Genomic DNA, 22,561 nt, shown 5'->3' with positions numbered 1-22,561 from the left:
CGAAAGGGTTATCACCAGACAATGCAGGGGACCTGAAGGACATTGCACAGCTCTGTGGCCGGTATTGGTTCTGTTTGGTTGTACTAGGGCATATTCATTGTTGTGTGGTTTATTCCACTGATACATTTGTTTATCGTTAGGTCTTTACCATACTGACTTAATTAGCGTAGCTTTAGAATAAGTCTTGAAATAAAGCGGTATAAGTTCTCCTTTTTCTTCAAGACTGTCAGGGCTGGGGTGCCTCAACAGTTGGTTGAACGTTCCACTTCAGCTCAGGTCACGATCTCACGGTTCATGTGTCCGAGCCCCTCGTCAGTCTCTGTGCTGACAACTCAGAGCCTGGAGCCTGCTTTGGAGTCTGTGTCTCCCTCTCTCTCTCCCCCTCCCCTGCTCACACTCTGTGCCTCTCTCTCTCTCAAAAATAAATAAACACTAAAAAAAAAAAAAAAAAAAAGACTGTCAGAGTTATTCTGAGACTTTCCATATATATTTTAGAATTATCAACTTATATTTTTAAAAGTTAGCTGGGATTTTTATTGGAATTGTGTTGAATCTATAGACTCATTTGGAGAGAGTTGACGGGCTAACAGTGCAGAGTCTCCAGTCCATGAGTATGATATATCTCTCTATTTATTTGTCTTCGATTTTTCCAAGCCAGCATTTTATAGCATTTACTGTAGGCCTTGCCTATCTCCCTTTATATTGATTTCTAGATAATTTAGTTTTAATGTTTTTCAATTGAATTATAATTGACATACAATATTATATTCGTTTCAGGTGTGCAAGACAGCGATTCCATAGTTTTATATATTCTGAAATGATTTACTTACCCTCTGTCACCAAAGTTATTATTATCAACTGTATTTTCTGTGCCATATATTACATTCCCCTCATTTATTTTGTAACTAGAAGTTTAAAAAAATTTTTTTTAATGTTTATTTTTGAGAGAGAGTGAGACAGAGCATGAGCAGGGGTGGGGCAGAGAGAGAGAGAGAGGGAAGGAGACACAAAATCTGCAGCAGGCTCCAGGCTCTGAGCTGCCAGCACAGAGCCCAATACGGGGCTCGAACTCACAGACCTGAGCCAAAGTCAGATGCTCCACTGATGGAGCCACCCAGGTGTCCCTATAACTGGGAGTTTTTACCTCTTCACCTCTTTTATGTATTTCCCTTGTTCCCCCGCCCTCTGGAAACCCCCAGTTTGTTCTCTGTATCTATGAGTCTGTTTCTGTTTTGTTTGTTTTGTTTTTAGATTCCACATGTAAGTGAAATCATATGGTATTTGTCTTTCTCTGTCTTACTTATTTCACTTACCCTACTACCCTTTCGTTCCATCCATGTTGTCGCAAATGGCAAGATTTCATTCATTTTTTTTTTACAGTTGAGTAATATTCTATTGTATATACACACCACATCTTCTTTATCTGTTCATCTATAAATGGCCACTTAAATGCTTCCATATCTTCACTACTGTAAATAGTGCTGCAGTTAACTTAGTGTTGCAATTTAGTGTCTTTGTTTTCTTCAGGTAAATACCCAGAAATGGAATCGCTGGATTATGTGGCAATTCTTTTTTTTTTTTTTTTTGATTGTATGTATGGTAATTCTATTTTTAATTTTTTGAGGAAGCTTCATACTGTTTTCCATAGTGGCTGCACCAACTTACATTAATTTACTATCACTACCAATAGTGCACGAGGGTTCCCTTTTTTCAACATCCTTGCCACCACTTGCTACTTCTTGTAATAGCCATCCTGACAGGGGTGAGGTCGTATCTTATTGTGGTTTTGATTTGCATTTCCCTGATGGTGAGTGATGTTGAGCATCTTTGGATGTATCTGTTGGCCATCTGTATGTCTTCTCTGGAACAATGTCTATTCAGGTCCTTCACCCATTTTTAGCCAGGTTGTTTGGTTTTTGTTATTGAGTTATATAAATTATTTATATGTTTTGAGTATCAGCTCCTTATTGGGTATATCATTTGCCAGTATCTTCTCCCGTTTCGTAGGTTGCTTTTTCATTTTGTCGATGGTTTCCTTCATATGTAAAAGCATTTTAGTTTGATGCAGTCCCATTTGTTTATTTTTGCTTTTGTTGCGCTTCCATGAGGAAACATATCCAAAAAAATATTGCTTAGACTGATGTTAAAGAGCTTACTGTGTATGTTTTCTTCTACGAGTTTTATGGTTTCAGGTCTTAAATTTAAGCGTTTAATCCATTTTCAATTTATTTTGGTATATAGTATTAGACAGCGGTCGGGTTTCATTCTTTTTGGATGTAGTGGTCCAGGTTTCCCCAACACCATTTATTGAAGAGACCATTCCCCTGTACCCCCCACATTGTATGTTCTCGCTCAATTTGTCATAGATTAATTGACCAGATGAGTGTGGATTTATTTCTGAGCTCTCTATTCTGAGCCATTGACCTATGTGTCTGTTTTTGTGCCAGCACCACACTGTTTGAATTACTATAGCTTTGTAGTATAGTTTGAAATCAGGGCATGGGATATCTCCATCTTTGTTCTTTCTCAAGATCGCTTTGGCCGTTCAGGGTCTTTTGTGGTTCCATACAGATTTTAGGATTATTTGTTCTAGTTCTGTGAAAAATGCCATTGGTATTTTGATAGAAATTGCATTGAATCTGTAGGTTGCTTTGAATAGTATGGACATTTTAACAATATCAATTCTTCTCGTCTATGAACATGGTATATCTTCTCATTTATTTGTGTTGTTTTCAATTTCTTTCATCAATGTCTTATATTTTCAAGGTACAGGTCTTCCACCTCCTTGGTTAAATTTATTCCTAGGTATTTTTTGGGGGGGATACAATTGTAAATGGCATTGTATATATGCCATTTTGATAGTTCATTATTAGTATACAGAAATGAAGCATATTTTTTATCCTGCAACTTTACTGAATTCATTTGTGATTTTTCTTTTTTTTAAAGTTTAGTTATTTATTTTGAGAGAGAGAGGGAGAGAGAGCATGAGAGAAGGAGGGGCAGAGAGAGAGACAGAGAATCTCAAACTGATAGTGCAGAGCCTGAAGTGGATTTGATCTCATGAACAATGAGATCACGACCTGAGTTGAAATCAAGAGTTGGATGGTTAAGCCACTCAGACACCCCTTCATTTATTATTTGTAATAGGGTTTTATTTTGTGGAGTCTTTTGGGTTTTCTATACATAGTATCATGTCATCTGCAAATAGTGATAATTTTACTTCTTCCTTTCCAATCCGAATGCCTTTTATGTCTTTTTCTTGCCTAATTGTGGCTAGGACTTCCAATACTGTGTTGAATTAAAGTGGTGAGAGGGTCATCCTTATCTTGTTTTTCTTAGAAAAAAAACTTTCAGCTCTTCACCACTGAGTATAATGTTAGTTGTGGGTTTGTCATCTATGGCCTTTATTATGGTGAGGTATGTTTATTCTAAACCCACTTTTTTTGAGAATTTTTAGTATAAATGGATGTTGAATTTTGTCACATGGTTTTTCTGTACCTATGGAGATGTTCATATGATTTTTTTCTTTCATTTTGCTAACGTGGTGTAGCATATCAATTGATTTGTGGATATTAAACCATTCTTGCATCCCTGGAATAAATCCCACCTGGTCATGGTGTATGATCCTTTTAATGTATTGTTGAATTCAGGTTGCTAATATTTTGCTGAAGATTTTTACATGTTCATCAGGGATACTGGCCTTTAATTTTTTTTTGTATTTTTTTTTGTATTTTTTTGGGGGGGGCTTTGGTATCAAGATAATGCTGGCTTTGTAAAATGAGTTTGGAAGTATTTCATCTTATTCAACTTTTTTGGGAATAATTTGAGAAGAATGGGTATTAATTTTTCTTTCTTTCTTTCTTTCTTTCTTTCTTTCTTTCTTTCTTTCTTTCTCCTTCCTTCCTTCCTTCCTTCCTTCCTTCCTTCCTTCCTTAAATGAAATTTATTGTTAAATTGGTTTCCATACAACACCCAGTGCTCATCCCAACAGGTGCCCTCTTCAGTACCCATCACCCAGCCTCCCCTCCCTCCCACCCCCCATCAACCCTCAGATTGTTCTCAGTTTTTAAGAGTCATTATGGTTTGGCTCCCTCCCTCTCTAACTTTTTTTTTCCTTCCCCTCCTCCATGGTCTTCTGTTAAGTTTCTCAGGATCCACATAAGAGTGAAAACATATTGTACCTGTCTTTCTCTGTATGACTTATTTCACTTAGCATAACACTTTCCAGTTCCATCCACGTTGCTACAAAAGGCCATATTTCATTCTTTCTCATTGCCACGTAGTATTCCATTGTGTATATAAACCACAACTTCTTTATCCATTCATCAGTTGATGGACAACTAAAAGGCAACCAACGGAATGGGAAAAGATATTTGCAAATGACATATTGGACAAAGGGCTAGTATCCAAAATCTATAAAGAACTCACCAAACTCCACACCTGAAAAACAAATAATCCAGTGAAGAAATGGGCAGAAAACATGAATAGACACTTCTCTAAAGAAGACATCCAGATGGCCAACAGGCCCATGAAAAGAGGCTCAACGTCGCTCCTCATCAGGGAAATACAAATCAAAACCACACTCAGATACCACCTCACACCAGTCAGAGTGGCCAAAATGAACAAATCAGGAGACTATAGATGCTGGAGAGGATGTGGAGAAATGGGAACCCTCTTGCACTGTTGGTGGGAATGCAAATTGGTGCAGCCACTCTGGAAAACAGTGTGGAGGCTCTTCAAAAAATTAAAAATAGACCTACCCTATGACCCAGGAATAGCACTTCTAGGAATTTATCCAAGGGATACGGGAGTGCTGATGCATAGGGGCACTTGTACCCCAATGTTTATAGCAGCTCTCTCTCTTTTTTTAATGTTTATTTACTTTTGAGAGACAGAGAGACAGAGGCGTGAGTGGGGGAGGGGCAGAGAGAGGGAGACAGAATCTGAAGCAGGCTTCAGGCTCTGAGCTGACAACACAGAGCCTAACGCGGAGCTTGAACTCACAAACCACAAGATCGTGACCTGAGCTGAAGTCAGATGCTTAACCAACTGAGCCACCCAGGCACCCCAGTATTAACTTTCTTTCAAATGTTTGGTAGAATTCACCTGTGAAGCCATCTGGACCTGGACTTTTGTTTGTTGGTTATTTTCACTACTGGTAATTTGTCTATTCATATTTTCTATTTCTTCATGATTCAGTCTTGGAAGATTGTATGTTACTATGGATTTATCCACTTTTTCTGGGTTGTCTAATTTTTTGGCATATAATTGTTCACAGCATTCTCTTGTGATGCTTTATGTTTCCTTGATATTGGTTGTAATTTCTCCTCTTTCATTTCTGATTTTATTTATTTGGGCCCTCTTTTTTTCTTGATGAATCTGCTAAAGTTTTGTTGATTTTGTTTATCTTTTCAAAGAACTAGCTCTTAGTTTCACTGATCTTTCTTTCTTTCTTTCTTTCTTTCTTTCTTTCTTTCTTTCTTTCTTTGTTCATTCCTATTTCACTTATTTCCACTCTGATCTTTATTATTTTCTTACTCCTACTAACTCTGAGTTTTGTTTTTTCTTCTTTACCTAGTTCCTTTAGGTTATGAACTTCCCTCTAAGAACTGCTTTTGTTGGATCACAAAGATTTTGAAACATTGTTTCCATTTTCATGTGTCACAAACTATTTTTTAATTTCCTCTTTGGTTTCTTGATGCCTTGGTTGTTTAGTCTCCATGTGTTTGCGTTTTTCCCAGTTTTCTTCTTGAAATTGACTTCTAGTTTCATAGCATTGTGGTTAGAAAAGGTGCTTGGTATGATTTCCATCTTCTTAAATTTATTGAGACTTGTTTTGTGGCCTAACATGTGATCTTTCTGGAGAATGTTCCATGTGGACTTGAAAACAATGTGTATTCTTCTGTTTTGGGATGAAATGTCCTGTATATATTTACTAAGTCTCTCTGTTTAATGTATTGTTTAAGGCTAATGTTTCCTTGTTGATTTTTTATCTGGATGATCTATGCATTGATGTAAGTGGGGTTATTAAAATGTCCTACTATTATTGTATTGCTGTCTATTTCTGCATTTATTTCTGTTAACATTTGTTTTATGTATTTAGGTACTTCTGTGTTGGGTGGATAATTGTTACAAATGTTATATCCTTTTGTTGGATTGACCCCTTTATCATTATGTGATGCTCTTCTTTGTCTTTTGTTAGTCTTTGTTGTAGAGTCTGTTTTGTCTGCCACCTGAGCTTTCTTTTCATTTCCATTTTCATTGTATGTTTTTCCCATCCCTTCACTTTCAGTCTGCAGTATCTTTAGGTTTGAAGTGAGTCTCTTGTAGGTAGCATGTAGAAGTGTCTTGGTTTTTTGGTGTGTGTTTTTTTTTAATCCATTCAGCCACCCTGTGTGTTTTGATTGGAGAATTTAATCCATTTACATTTAAAATAATTATTAATAGATATATACTTATTGCCATTTTGTTAATTGTTTTCTGTTTTTGTAGTTTCTCTCTGTTCCTTTCTTCTTTCTCTCTATGTTCTTTTGGTTTGACTGGTTTCATTAGTGTTATATTTAGATTCCTTTCTCTTTTTCTTTTGTGTATTTACTATGTTTTTTCTTTGTGGTTACCATGAGGTCCACATATAATATCTTATGTATGGAGCAGTCTCTTTTAAGTTGATGGTAACATAATTTTGAATACATTTCAAAGCTTTGTATTTTTACTTCACACTCTCAACATTTTATGTTTTTGATGACACATTCTGCATCTTTTTATTTTATGTATCCCTTCACTAATTATTGTACTTTAAATTAATTGTGCCACTTTTGTCTTTCACCTTTCATACTTGCTTTGTAAGTATTTTATGCACTACCTTTATTATTTATTTACCTGTTCCAGTGAGATTTTTACTTTAGTATGTTTTATCATTAATTGTGCCTTTTCTTTTTAGTTTAGGGAAGTCCCTTTAACATTTCTCATAAGGCAAATTTAGTAATAATGAACTGTTTTAGCTTTTGTTTGTCTGGAAGACTTCTAATCTACTCTTCAATGTTATATAGCCTTGCTGAATAAAGAATTCTTAGTTGGCAATTTTTTTCTTTCAACACTTTGAATATGTCATGCCACTCTCTTCTGGCCTACAAAGCATTTGCTGAAAAATCTGCTGATAGCCTTATGGAGTTTATACATGGTATGTTGCTTTTCCTCCTACTGCTTTTAAGATTCATTCTTTATCCTTAACTTTTACCATTGTAACTATAATGTGTCTCAATGTGTTTCTCTTTGGGTTCATCTTTTTCAGAACTCTCTGGGCCTCCTAGATCTGGATGTCTACGTCCTCCCCCTAATTAGGGAAGTTTTCAGCTGTTATTTCTTCAAATACGTTTTCTCGTTCTTTCTTTCTCTCTTCTCCTTCTGCGCTTCTGAGACCCCTATAATGTGAATGTTCGTCTGCTTGATATTATCCCTGAAGTCCTTAAGGTATTCTCACTTCTTTTACTTCTTTTTTTTTACTTTGCCGTTCTGGTTGGGTGTTTTCAATTGCTTTGTCTTCCAGATTGCTGATTTGCACTTCTATTTCATCTGTTCTGCTGTTGAAACCCCCTGTGTATTTTTCAGTTCAGTTATAACGTCTGTTTGGCACTTTCTTATAGTTTTTTTAAATTAAAAAAAAATGTGTTTATTCACTTTTGAGAGAGAGACGGAGACTCTCTTTGCTGAGGTTCTTGCTGTATTCATCCATTCCTTTCCCAAGATAAGTAAGCATATTTATGACCATTACTTTGAACTCTTTATCAGGTAGGTAGGTTATATCCTGTGAGGAAATAGGTTTTATCTACATAAATGGGTTAGAAAAAAGCTTAGGGAGGAAAGCTGCCACCATGGGGCAAAAGCACCCAAGGTTAGCTACCGAGATATTGGAATAGGATCACAAGTAACTTGTTATATCACCTGCCGGAAATTACTCTCCATTTGTTGCCAATGTACCTGATCACAAACACCACTTGCCCCCAGACCCTTTGCTTCTTACTCACGTGAGTTAATGATTACTACCTGATTGTTTTCTTCACATTCACCATATTTGCAAGATCTTGAGAGCTCAATAAATACGGAGACTAAAGCCCTGTTTGGGGCTCTTGTCCTCCCAAACATTAGCCTCTCTCATATTCCGTTCTGTGTTTGCTCTCCTGTTGGACAATACAGAACCTCAGATTCATAGTCTGCGACAATCTCCATTGCATTAAGTTCTTTTTATGGGGATTTCCTTTTTAATTTGGTTTGGGACATATCACTCTGCCTTCTCCTTTTGCCTGTCTCTCTGTGTTTGTCCATATGTATGAGTGAAGGAGTTAACTCCCTTATTCTTAGAGGAATAGTCTTGTGTAGGAGCTGTTTTGTGTGGCCCCAAAGCACAGTCTCCCTTGGTCATTGGAGCCAGGCACTCTAGCCATCTCTCATGTGGGCTGTGTATTTCCTGGCCATGATAGGGTTGCAGCTCCTGCATGGGGAGGGTGGGCCTCGGGGAACTAGTTGGCCTGGTTGCAGCTTGGCTCCTGGGCAGGGAATGTGGGGCTTGAGCCACTTGCCTGTCCTGGTTATGGCTTGGTCTCTGCAAAGGGAGGACAGATGCATGGAACTTGACCCATCTGTGGCTTATATGCTATGTAGGAGGTGTAGACTATGGGGTGCTCATCCAGCCAGGTTACTGTGGGGCGGAAAAAACAAAAATCACAGTTGAGAAAGACAGGAATAAATAAGTTGACAACTAGCTCTTCTTACTGAAGGGAAATCAGTAAAAATGTGCTCCAATTCCTCCTCCAGTGCTAGCTGGCTAGAGGGAGGGCACCAAAAATCTTGCCTGTTGGTTCTGTCACCAGCAAATTAGGATGAGAGTGTAAAAACGGTGTCTTCCAGTGCTTCTGCCCCCAGTAAAGTCCCTGCAGGTTCCTGCCTCTCCAGTCACCACTTGGAAGTTAGTAAATGGGTTTCCCTCATTTATGATCTGGGCACCTTTCAGGTTTTTTAAAATTAAAAAAAAAAATTTTATTATTTGTTCTTCCAAATTTTTATTTAAATTCTAGTTAGTTAACGTACTTAAGAAGTAGTAATAGTGGCTTCAGAAGTAAAATTCAGTGATTCATCAACTACACACAATACCCAGTGCTCATCATAATAAGCGCCCTCCTTAATATCTATCACCCATGTAGCCCACCCCCCACCCAGATCTAGGCACTTTTCAATGTGTTGCTTTTGTGCTGGATCTCATGGCGAGTAGGTTTGCGTGCAAGGCCTTTAAGAGCAAGATCTCTATTCCCTATAGTTCAATGATTCTCTTGGTCTTAATCCCCACTGGTATTCAAAGCCAGATGTTTTGGGGGATTGTTTTTCTGGTACTGGCTCCCAGGGTTAAGGTTCCTGGTGTAGAACATTCCCTCCTTCACTCCTTGAGGGAATGTTCCATATTTTTGGGATCCCTCCTGCTTGTGGGGTCACTGTGTCTTGGGTGGGGAGTCCTGGGTTAGGCTGTGTCTCTGCCTCTCTTACCTTTCTTGAAAGTCTCTTTATCTTTTGTTGTGGAAGCACTATTTACCTATTTCTCAGGTTCTTTTCAGAGGAGAATTATTCCATATGAATCAGTAAATTTGTTGTGTCCAGGAGAGGAGGTGGGTTCAGGTCTTCCTATGCCACCATCTTGAACCTCCCCCCATCGCCCCACCTTTTTGTTAAATTAAAAAAAAATTTTTTTTAAGTAATATCTACATCTAATGGGGGTTTGAACTCACAACCCCTAGATCAAAAGTTGCATGTTCTACTGGCTGAGCCAGCCAGGTGCTCCAAACCCATTCCTTTTTAATACTATTTTAAATGGTATTACTTTAAAATTTCATTTTATAATTGTTTTCTAGTTTATAGAAATGTAATTGATGTGTAAACATTGACCTCATATCTCCCAACATTTCTAAATTTACTTATTAGTTCTAATTGTAGATTCCTTTGGCTTTTCTATGTACAGTTGTGTCATCTGTAAATACAGCTTTACTTCTTTTCCAATCTTTGTGCTTTTTCTTTTTCTTGTACTATTGCACAGTATGAGATTGAATAGAGTATGCATTCTTGTCTGTTCCTGATGTTGCTGTATAGTTTGAATATCACCTCTGTTAACACTTCTCAGAGTCTATATCATCCCCCTAAACCCTTCAATTTATCACCTTCACAACAGCAAAACATCAAGGTCATGGGCAGTGGGCCCTCTGTCCAACCATGTAGCCTCCAGGATTCAAGGCCAGCATCTAGGCAGGGATCTAACTGAATTTCTCAGGGCCTAACTGCTCATCAGGGTTAACTCCACATCCTGGGGGCCTGGGTGTATGGGGGAGAGACAAGGAGGTCAAGAAGCCGTGAGATACCTCTCAAATCCTCTGACCAGAGTCAGTTTCCTTGCACATCTGTCTGGGAGTCTACTCTAGAAATGCTTCATCAGTATCTTGTTCTTGATGATATCTTTTAAATCATTAAGTTTGATATTGGGTAAAGTTGTACATGACTACTTAGAGTTCTCCTGGTTGTGTTAACATGTTAGACAATAGGAGGGAAAAGAACCAATTTGTTGGATAAACACATGAAAAAATAGTGGGATAGCCATGGGGGTAGACTGAGTCTTTTTTATTTTTAAATATTTATTTATTTATTTTGAAAGAGAGAGAGAGAGAGCAGTGGAGAGGCAGAGAGAGGGGGAGAGAGAGAATCCCAAGCAAGCTCCATGCTCAAAATGGAGCCAGACAGGGGGCTTGATCCCACAAACTGAGATCATGACCCGAGCTGACATCAAGAGTCAGATCCTCACCCAATTGAGCCACCCAGGCACCTGAATAGGGAGTCTTATTGAGTTTTAGCACTTTCAAGATAGCTGGTAATTAAAACAAAGTTTGGTGGTTTCTCCTTTTTCCTTTTTGCATTTGATGATCTGAGGAAAAAAATACGAGGGTGCTTTGGAAATTGCAAATAATGGATTTTTCATTAATTAGGAATGATCTTAGTGGCATGGAGGAAATCTTAAATACAATTCCCAGATTCCCAGACCCTTAGTGGACAAATACAAGATAAGATTGTGGACCTAGAAACTGGTCCAAGAAGAAAGATACCAGTATTTTAACAGGAAAAGTCACAACAAACACATAAAAGGCTATTAGACCCGAAGGCATGATCAAATCCCTTTCTTTGGCAGCATTTGTATAGTTCTGACACTGGTCTAAAATATGGTAATAAGATTTATTAAATCTTCTCCTTTTTGCTTAACAAAGCTGTAAATAAAATCAAGAAGTGAATATTTTGAATTAACATAGTACAAGCAATGCTTCATAGATTAGCTTTGAAACGAAGGATAATATGGAATGGTAGAGAATCATGAAAATAAAGGCCATTTTCTTAAATTGTATTGTGGAAAAATTTAAAGGTGCAAAGGTGTTGAAATATTGGTTCGGTGATCATTTAAATTCCTACAACCTAGATCAAAATTATTAACAGCTGTCATACTTGTTTATTCTATCTGTATTTCTGCACGAGTTATCTTCTGATGCATAAGAAATTGCAAAGAAAACCTACTGGCTTAAAACAACAAGCATTTTATCTTCTGGTAAGGATTGACTTGACCCATCACTGTCAAGACCTATCATGTGTCAATGGTCAGCTGGTGGATTGGATGGTGGCTGCATGATCTCAGATGATCCCATTCACAAGACTGATGGTTGGCTGGCTGTCATCCAAGCCTCAGTTCTCCTCCACATGGCCTCTCATCCTCCAACAGGCTAGACTGGACTTTTTTCATATAGGAGTGGCAAGGTTCTAAAGGGCAGCAAGAAAGGGCAATCAACAAGTACTTCCAATCAACAAGTACTTTTTATGCCTCTCCTCAAGTTATGTTTGCTAACTTGTCTCATTGGCCAGAGCAAGTCACAAGGCTAGCAGAGAATCTGTGTGGAAGGGCAGTAAGCAAAGGTATGGATAGATAGAGGCAAATAACTTGTGGTTGTTTTTTCTATCTCTATCTATCTGTCTATCTATCTATTGTTGTCCAACCACTAAAAGCAAATGGAAGATGTCATTTTGCTTCACTGCTAAATAAAAATCCTGGAGTAGGCAAGGGGTTTCCCTTCCCTCTCTGCCAGTTATTTTTATTACTGTTTCCCCCTGCAGGTTATTTTTAACAAGCTAAATGATTTGAACACACACACACACACACACACACACACACACACACACCACATTCCACCTGTCATAGGACATCCCTGCCCTCTCGTGTGCCCAGTCATGCAAATACAACATCACCTTTCCCACAGTGTGACACACTCTTGACTCTATCACGCGCCCAATGTTCACATCCAAACCCTCCATCATGTGTGTGCCTCACCATCATGAAAACACACTCGGGCTCTGTCCCACGCCTGTCCCTACATCACGTGAGCCAGGGAGACACCTGACCCTATTTTGCCCACCTTCTCCCTCAAGTCTGTCACACCATCACCTCCCTCAGCTGCTCACGCCTTCCACCTCCTAACCCCACCGTCGGCTGGGGTCAGAGGGCTTTACGTACTCTGTGTTACGTACTCTCTACCTGTGTTGATTTTTCCTTTTCAAAGACTTGCTCACACGCGGAACCCTAGAGCCCGCGGATGCTCTAGGGGACCTCGGAGACCCTCCATCATTCGGGCCCGGTGGCCTATGGGAAATGTAATCCAGTGCAGGAAAAGCAGGAGACTAGGAAAGCCAAGGGCCATTGGACCGCCCCGCCTCGGGGGTTTCTGGTAGTTGTAGTCAGTCTCTCAGTGCGCAGGTGTAAGCTCGAGCCAGCCTTGCACAGGGAAAACTGTCAGCGTGGGGTAGTTTGGCGCACGTCCAGGGCTAGTGGGCCCCTGAGTTCCGCGGTCGGTAAGGCGGAGTGTTGTGTATGGTGGCCAGTGAAGGGTTCCAGCCCTTGGAGCAGGGCTCGGAACATGTCAGGTGGCGTGTGTGTGTGTGTACACGTATGTGTGCCTGGTGCGTCAGAGGATTGAGTGGCGGTAGACGGATGCAGCGGTGTGTGGGAGCCAGTTCTTACTGGCAGATTCTCAGAACACTTGACACTTGTTTTGAACACAGCCATTATTTTAAAATTATGTAAACGTATAATAAATACACTAGAAACTACGCTAACAAATAGTCAAACGCATCACTTTCTAATTATTTTATTATCTGTGCTCTTGAGATTATGTCTTTAGTGTGTGTATGGTGAAAATACTTTATCACGATGTACTACTGCGTATCCCTTCCCAGCTCCACCTTCGGCGATACCACTTTGGTGGCTAGAAATTGGCCATGATGGGACTGTTTACACTATGGGAATTGACAGTCACTACAAATTAGGCTTGATTCATTGTTTTTGTTGATTGGGGATGGGGGAGCTCTCCAAAGTCTGATCTCTTGCTCCTAAGTGTCCTTCCGGCGCCCTCTTCTGGTAGAGCGTGCTATTGCGCTCACTTTGAAGGAGAAATACTTAGGACAATCCCTTTGTTTATCCCAGAGCGTATATTGAAGCGTGCATTCGGGGCTGAAGCGATAAAATGATAACAGAAACAAATGTCATACCACGTTTTCAATTATCAAATTTCAAAAACAAATGTAGATAGCATACAATATTTTTCAGAATGTGGGGAAATGAGAACTCTTGTAGGTCGCTGTTGGGAATGACTACAGCCTTTCTAAAATTAAATTGAGTAGTAGCTATCCCGATGTCTGAAGGCAACCCCCTAACAGCCAGTGTTTTTATATATAGGAACATACCCCACAAAACTTCTGACTTGAAGGGAAAAGATGTGGCCACAGTAATGCTTACTAAAGCCATGTTTGTAATACTGAAGAGCTCAAATCAATCTCAATGTTCACTTCCTGAGGAACTGTTAATCTATGCTGACCAATATGGTAGCTATTTGTGGCTATTTAAATTTAAAGTTGTTAAAATCAAATGAACTTTAATATTCAGTTCCTTCGTCACGCTAGTTACAGCTGAAAAGCTCCTTAGCGAATGTAACCAGTGGCGACCGCATTGGACAATATAGATGTAAATAAAACATTCCCAAAGTCACAGAGAGCTATGGTGGGCAGAGCTGGCTTAGACAATAATTCAGCAATGAAAAGAATGAGTTAGAGCTCTATAATACTGACCTAAAATAGAGGAGTTGTGTTCAAGCAAAGAGGGCAAAGAGAACAGCATGATCCCATTTCTATATAAAATAGGTGATCTTTATACATATATTCAGTGTACAGAAAAATCTGATAGAAGATCTAAAAATGTTAATTTGGTCAGTTCTGTAGAGAAGGAATGAGTAGAAGAAGATTCCTCTACGTCAGAGTCTTAACTACGGAGTACAAACTTACAAACTGATGGTTGCCAGAGAGGAGGGGTGGAGGGATGGGTTCAATAGGTGATAGGGATTAGGGAGCGCACTTGTGATGGGTACCGAGTGTGGTATGGAAAATTTCGAATGATTATATTGTATACCTGAAACTAATATAACACTGTATGTTAACTGGCTGGAATTAAATAAAAATTAAAAAAAAAAAAAGATACCTGTGATTCTTTCCATCAAAGAAGATGGCTGTTGGGTGGGACACCACCAGTGACAGCCACACTGGGAAAAATCTTCACATCCGAGGAACAGAGAAAGACGTCTCAGACCTGGAGGAACTCAGCAGTTATGCCAACCGTCTAAACTGTCTAAGGGAACTCTAAGGAGAGGGCATTCAGCCAAATAACATTTAAATCAGAACTAAGCTTTCAGTGAAGGGGAGAGGAGGTGAACACCAGGCAGTGATACTCCTGCTCTGAGCTTTCAGTTCCTTTCAAAGCCTCCAAGCGCTTTCCCCTCTTGAGGCTTTTGTAACGGCAGGAATTCTCTTCTCCCTGTCTTTGCCTGCGACACGCATCCTCTTTTGAACTGCAGCTTAATTACTGCAGAAAGAAAGATTTCTCTTACTGGCCTTCTTCTACCCCAAGTCACGTCATGATCACCCACCACTGGTTCTCAAAAAAATCTCCTCTTTTTGTTCTTGTCAGTACTTATTACATGGGTAATTTTATGTTTATGATATTGCAACTATTCTATTTCTCTGCCATCTAGTCAAATAAAATGACCATTAGGGCAAGAATTTTGACTCTTTGATTATTCATCAATAGCGGGCATCAAAAAAACTCTGACCTCAGGCCAAATCTGACCCACCACCTGTTTTGCACGGCTAGTGAGCTAAGAATCATGGTTATTCTATTTTTTTTTTAATTTTTTTTTCAACGTTTTTTATTTATTTTTGGGACAGAGAGAGACAGAGCATGAACGGGGGAGGGGCAGAGAGAGAGGGAGAGGTTATTCCATTTTTAAGCGGTTGGAAAAAGAAAGATGAACAATAGTTATGGACAGTTGAAAGTTATAAGGTTCAGATTTTACCACCCATAAATAAAGTTTTATTGGAACACGGCTACACTGGATTGCTTACATATTGTCCATGGCTGCTGTCCCACTGCTATGGCAGAGTTGAGTAGTTGCAACAGAGACCCCGTCTAAAATTCTTAGCATCTGGCCCTTTCCAGGAGAAGTGTGGCAACGCTGGACTCAGTAGAGAGACAAATGCCTGGCAGATCATGGAATCTATTGGTCCAAATTCAGTGTATCACTTAGACGTCAGGCATTTACCTCAAGAGCTGACTTTTACTTTTTTCAAAGTTTATTAATTTATTTGGGGACACCTGGTTGGCTCAGTCGGTTAAGCCTCTGACTCTTGATTTCAGCTCAGGTCATGAACTCATGGTTTGTGGGATCGAGCCCCGAGTCAGGCTCTGCGCTGACAGTATGGAAACTGCTTGGGTTTCTTCTCCCTCTCTCTCTGCTGCTCCCCTGCTCCCTCTCTCTTTCTCCCCAAATAAATAAACAAGCTTTAAAAAATAAATAAATAAAAGCAATCACTTGTTCAGCAGTGGGATGACAAGAGGCCCCCCTAGAGCTAACAGGCAAAAGGAATCGTTGGCTGCTGAAAGGTCAAGTTTGTGGAGTCAGACAAGGAGACACTGGTAGATGAAAATGTCACCGTGGGGACATGGGAGTTTGCACTCATCCACACAAGGGACCTCTGTACCATTCTCAAGACATGTCTGTTTCCACATATCACAGAAAAGTTTCTCTACAAGTTATGTTGGTCTCTCTGGGTTTTTCTCACTAAGTGTTGCTCATGTTATTTATTTATCTTGGGCCAACAGTTTCTCCGGGATATTATCAATTCCCCTTGTAGACACTGTCATTGCTACTGGTGACATTATAATTGCTGCACTGGTGGGAAATGAGATCATGGTGTCCCTTATCTATAACTTGGAGTCAGGTGCTTTCTCACACTCTCAGGCATAAACCTCGGCAGTGACAGACTCATTATCCAGGTAGCAGAGATCTGCTTGGTGAGTTTTTTTTTTTTCTTTTTCCTCCTTTTAGAAAATATCAGAAAAAGTCACTTTCAGTGTTAGAGCTTTATCTTAGAATCCTAATATGCTTCTTACCTGGGAAGCGATGCGTGCGATATTAAATCTGAGGATTAGAGAGAAATACAGTACCTTCAGGAGGGCACTAATATATCTCGTGTTTATACTTTATTTGGAGTTATCCTCTTTCCCTTGATTTCCTTTTTGTTCTTGGCTTCCCGAAACCTCCTGTCTATCCTGTCTCACTATCAGACTTGCCAGAAATCTCCTCCTTTCTCTTCCAACCTTTTAAACCCTCTCTTTAAAGTTGGGGACCACAGACTCTCCACTGTAGGAATATTATGATGAATAAATAAGATACGTGTCTGGCTTTAAGCATGACATTTTTTTCTTGTTTTCTCAGTGGTCAAAACTGGCTTCAGAAGAAAGCCATCCCTTTGGGCAGTGTGAGGAAAAGGCATAAATCATATTCTTCTCAGGTTCTTCTTAGACCAAAGGAGAGAAGTGTAATTGTTGACTCTAACTCTCTTAAGGAGGGAGATATTCCTGAATTTATTTCCCAGAATCAATAATGGACATAAAGCCACTCATTGACCACATCCCCAGTGCTGAGCCAGTGTCATAAATGGGCCATGGCATTAAGACAGGAAATCCTGAGTTTGGGGCTCTAATTCAGGGAACTATCCCTAGGTCTGACCTTACCCTGCCCTTGGTGTGACATGGGAAAATGAAACATGCCATCAGGAAAATGTGCCATACAAGGGCAGGGCCCAGCAAAGAGCCCATGGAATATAGGGTTATTTTTAACATTAGTTGTTGGTACCTGCAGGAGCCACGTGAAGGCTTCCACCTGGCTTCTCCCCACCCGGCTAGAGGCCACTGCCTAAAGAAGGGCTTTAGGTCTGCCTTTTCTGTCTGCGTATATGACTTCCTGCTATTTTCCCTTTAACGACTGACTCATTAAAGGGAAAATAGCTAGCAGTCCTTTGTTGCCCTTATATATAGTACTCTTTTTTGACAAAGGAAGCCTGGATCCTAAATATTTGGATGTCCGTGTTCTTTTTTCTTTTCTGGGTGTTTTTTTTTTTTAATGTTTATTTGTTATTGAGAGAGAGAGAGAGAGAGAGAGAGAGAGCAGGTGAGGGACAGAGAGAGAGGGAGACACAGAACCTGAAGCAGGCTCCAGGCTCTGAGCTGTCAGCACAGAGCTGGTCGCGGGGCTTGACCTCACGGACTGCGAGATCATGACCTGAGCTGAAGTCGGGCGTTTAACTGACTGAGCCACCCAGGCACCTGTCCTTGGTGGTTTCATATTTTATTTTTGGAAAATGTAGAGCATTAACATGGTCTGAAAACTCAAAAATATATGAAATCTTATTATTAGAGAAATGTCCTTCCCTCTCTTAACTCTCTTTTGAGTCTGGGAGCATGCATTTTCCATCCCTGCCTGGTAATCTCTCTCTTGTGGAAAAGTCACAAGGCTCTTGGTGCCCTTGCTCAGTGTAAGGAGAGGAGAGGGGAAGAGCTGTAGGTCAGAAAGCCCCAGGTTCCACGGAACCACTAATCCTGCACTGAACCCCAGGGGCGCCTGGGTGGCTCAGTCAGTTGAACCTCTAACTTCAGCTCAGGTCACAATCTCGCAGTTCATGGGTTAGAGCCCCGAATCGGGCTCTGTGCTGACAGCTTGGAGCCTGGAGCCTGCTTCCGATTCTGTGTCTTCCTCTCTCGCTCTCTCTCCCCCTCCCCCTGCTCACACTCTGTCTTTCTCTCTCTCTCAAAAATAAATAAACATTAAAAAATTTTTTTTAAAAACCCTGCACTGAACCCCAAGTTCGGTTGCCCAGTTGCTTGAAAGGCCAATACTCAAGAGACAGTTTAGATCAGAAAGGAATCTCAGCTTTATTCAGGAGGCGATACATCTGGGGAGAAGCTGAGCACTTGTCCAAGATTTCTGCTTGGCCCAGGGCTTTGTTTTGTTTTGTTTTTTTAAATTTTTTAAATGTTTATTTTATTTTTGAGACAGAGAGAGACAGAACATGAGTGGGGGAGGGGAAGAGAGAGAGGGAGACACAGAATCCAAAGCAGGCTCCAGGCTCTGAACTGTCAGCACACAGCCCGATGCAGGGCTCGAACTCTTCAAACATGAGATCATGACCTGAGTTGAAGTCAATGCTCAACCAACTGAGCCACCCAGGCGCCCCTGGGCCAGTGTATTTTAAAGAGGTTTAGGGATGAGTAAAGGCAGTGAAATAGTCTGTAACTTTTCTTTCTTTCTTTCTCTTTCTTTCTTTCTTTCTTTCTTTCTTTCTTTCTTTCTTTCTTCTTTCTATTTTATTTTAAAGTAACCTCTACATCCAACATGGGGCTCAAACTCACAACCCTGAGATCAAGAGTCGCATACTCCACTGACTGTGCCAGCCAGGCACCCCTGTAACATTTCTTGATTACATGTGGAGTCATTGGTGCCAGCGACAAATATCACCTCTGTGCTCATGGGTTGTACGAGGGGCTCCAGTTTCTGTTCTGTGATGTGCAGGACTCTGTTCTTTCTGCAAAGGAGGGCAAGATCCACAGCTACACAAAGGGAAGTCAGGAAAATCATTTGTGTGACCTAAAAAAAAGAAGAGCATTTTACTAAAAGAAAAAAAAAATTGCTAGGCTAATTATAAATTGAGGTGGCTTCAAACAGATTTGCTGACCTCTGTAGCACAGGAAAATTCTGGTCCTTCTCTCCTCAAGGCCAGTTATCTGTCTGCTGTGGATCAAAGGACTTAGGTCAGCAAATAAGCTGTGTGTTAACTTGAAGGCAGTTAACCCTTAAGACCAGCTGCAGTGCTGTTTACAACTCCTCTAGAAAACTTCTCTGGCCAGGGACTCCACTTTCAACACTAATAAGGGAGCAGAACTTTATTGGGGAGATTTCTTCCATAATCTGCCTTTCTGGGTTTTGGTGGAGAAAGAAGAGAGCATCTGGGGAGAGCTGATTATCCTACATCTGATGTCATCATTTTCTCAATTCAGCAAGACTTTTAATCTTCCTGGATAACCCCCTCCAATGTCATGCCACCTGAGATATGGCTATCTAGTGCTACGGATAGGGATCAAGAAATATCCTCTATGATATAAGGGAGAAGCAAGTGCAGAATATCAAAGCTCTCCAAAATTATTTCCTTCTTCTGCATCCATCAACAAAAATGTTTCTAAAGCTTGTGCATGTAATATTCTCTTATGATGTTTAAAGCCTATCTATGGGGCGCCTGGGTGGCGCAGTCGGTTGAGCGTCCGACTTCAGCCAGGTCACGATCTCGCGGTCCGTGAGTTCGAGCCCCGCGTCAGGCTCTGGGCTGATGGCTCGGAGCCTGGAGCCTGGAGCCTGTTTCCCATTCTGTGTCTCCCTCTCTCTCTGCCCCTCCCCCGTTCATGCTCTGTCTCTCTCTGTCCCAAAAATAAATTAAAAAAAAAAAAAATAAAATAAAGCCTATCTATATCTACTGTAATATTCTTTTACCATTATAAAGTTGTTAGTTTTTTCCCTTTTGTCTTGACCATATTTACCAATGTTAGACTCATTTATATATCTTTTATATTTTTGTCAATTATAGTTATTTTTATTTCTGTTCATTATATTATCTTTAGTGCTGTCTTCCTTCTACTGTCTTCAGTAAAATTAGGAGAATGCATAGTTTAATTTTAAAATGTTTTTTTTTCAGTTTAAAATTATTCCATAAAATCTGTTAAATCAGGCAGCCTGACGACGTTATTCATATCCTCTATATTTTACCTATTTTTGTGAACTGAGTGGCATTCTCACAGAGAAATCTGTTAAAATCCATCTTGTGTCCTTATATTTCCCAAAGCTTTTTGTGTATAAAGAGACAACTGTCAGTTCAAACCTTACAGGGTTGAGCCATTAACATGAACGGATAAACCTGGTTTCACGAAGGCTGTTATGAATTAGGGGGTGCCTGCCCTAGTCAATGGAGTTGACATTACCTGGCTCCATAAACCATTTATTATGGGAGAACAGTGGTCACACCATAGAATTTTCTAATTAAAAAAAAATTTTTTAATGTTTATTTATTTTTGAGACAGAGAGAGACAGAGCATGAACAGGGGAGGGTCAGAGAGAGGGAGGCACAGAATCTGAAGCAGGCTACAGGCTCTGAGCTGTCAACACAGAGCTGACGCAGGGCTCGAACTCACGGACTGTGAGATCATGACCTGAGCCAAAGTCGGATGCTTCACCGACTGAGCACCCAGGCGCCCCAGCATTTTCTAATTTTTAAAAAGAAACAAAAACTTTCAGATCATGTAAAAGTTGGCAGAGAATCTAAAATATTTAAACTACAGAGTGGGAAAAGGAAGTGAAATATTGGGACCATAAACTTACCATTTCCTACCCTTGGGTAGCCTGTGTTTAGAAAACTGTCATTCATAAATGTGCATCCACATACCCTAAATGAAATGCTAGCAAATCGTATACTCTTGGAAGAGAACTAGATTCCTCTTTCAGAGTAGTTCGACTCAATATTTGTACATCCAATAATATGAAGTAGGATTTTGCAAAGAGGAGTAAAGGTGAAATTTGTTAATAATGAATTTGCCATGCTAAAGAAAATAATGCACATATTATTTCTCTCTAGATCATCTGGCTTTGAATAAAACAAGCTCCTTCTGGGCATTGACATTATGGCTTCTTGTGAGTTTGTAGTGGGGATTCTCTTTCTCTTCCAGACTGGAACTGGGCTCCTAGGGAATTCCTTACTCCTTTATTTCTATGTGTTGACTTTGTTCACTAAACACGCTCAGAGACGTACAGACCTAATTCTCAACCATTTGGCCTTAGCCAACTTTCTGATCCTTTTCTCTAGGGGAATCCCTCAGACCCTGGCTGCTTTTTGTTTGGACAATTTCCTGGGAGAAGCTGTGTGTAAGATTGTCTTTTATACGCACAGGGTGGCCCGAGGGGTTTCTCTCTGCACCACCTGCCTTTTGAGTGGCTTCCAGGCTATTACTATTAGTCTTAACAATCCCAGGTGGGCAGAACTCAAACTGAGAGCTCCTAAGTTTGTTCAACCCTCCTGTTGCCTCTGTTGGATTCTTCATCTCCTGATAAATATTGTCGTGCCAGTGAAAGTGACTCACCCAGGGAGTACTAGAAACATTACAAAAAGGGATTTTGGATTGTGTTCTGTCAAAGGGTCCAATTCATTCGTAAGCTCACTCTGTGCATTCCTGTTTACCTTCCTTGATATTTTGTGTTTGGGACCCATGGGTTGGGCCAGTGTCTCCATAGTGCTCTTCCTGCAAAGACATAAGCAGAGAGTCCAATACCTTCACCACACCAGTCTCTCTCCCAGAGCCTCCCTAGAGACCACTGCCACTTTTACTGTCCTGCTTCTAGTGAGCTTGTTTCTTTCCTTTTACTTTCTGTCCTCCCTCTTATCACTCTATATTACTTGCTTTGTCAACCCAAGCCTGCAGCTGGTGAACATCGGTACATTCCTTTCTGCTTGTTTTCCAGCTTCCAGCCCCTATGTGCTCATCAGCCATGAAATTAAAGGCTTTGTCAGTTGTAAGACAAAAATCTCCAAATAGTCCGTTTACAAACAGCTACCCTTCATTCCACAATTTTTTTGAGTACAAAATATTCGGCAACTGTGAGTCTAACTGTGGCCTCATTTAAAATATATCCTGGTTATGTTTCAATGTGAGATTTGTCTCGTGATTTAATTTTCTAAATGCATTTATTTTCTTGTTGAATATTGCCTTCCAATGTAGCAAAATATGTTCTATTCTCTGCAGAAACTGCATAACCCAAGAAAAATGGGCTCACTTATATTGACACTTGGCTTCACCCTAATGACATGGCAGGACCTATATAATAACCTTAATAGGAGACCCACTGGATACTCTTTGTGCCCTACCACACATGATCTGAATTCGCTTTTAAAGGCCTCATCTTTTAATATGAATCAGCCAAAGGCCAGCAGCCATTTGAAGAAACATTCTACCTTGATAGAAAAACACAGGGATGGGGGCGGGGGGGGGGGGAAGTAACATGGAAAAAACAAAGCT

General features: G+C 40.2%; 1 protein-coding gene across 1 annotated transcript; it reads left to right on the top strand.

Annotated features, from left to right (window-relative positions):
* Positions 1-21,172: 21,172 nt before the first annotated feature.
* Positions 21,173-22,081, top strand: LOC132690655 (vomeronasal type-1 receptor 1). Its single transcript, XM_060651369.3, has one exon. The coding sequence runs from the start codon at positions 21,173-21,175 to the stop codon at positions 22,079-22,081; it is 909 nt and encodes a 302-aa protein (XP_060507352.3).
* The last annotated feature ends 480 nt before the right edge of the window (positions 22,082-22,561 follow it).

Source organism: Panthera onca, chromosome E2, assembly GCF_046562875.1.
Source record: "Panthera onca isolate mPanOnc1 chromosome E2, mPanOnc1 haplotype 2, whole genome shotgun sequence".
Taxonomy (NCBI): domain Eukaryota; kingdom Metazoa; phylum Chordata; class Mammalia; order Carnivora; family Felidae; genus Panthera; species Panthera onca.
The sequence above is the reverse complement of the archived record's forward strand: the minus strand, read 5'-3'. Positions and strand labels throughout refer to the sequence as shown.

Coding starts and splice junctions, on each gene's coding strand:
- LOC132690655 (XM_060651369.3), top strand. CDS start 21,173: ATGGCTTCTTGTGAGTTTGTAGTGGGGATTCTCTTTCTCTTCCAGACT.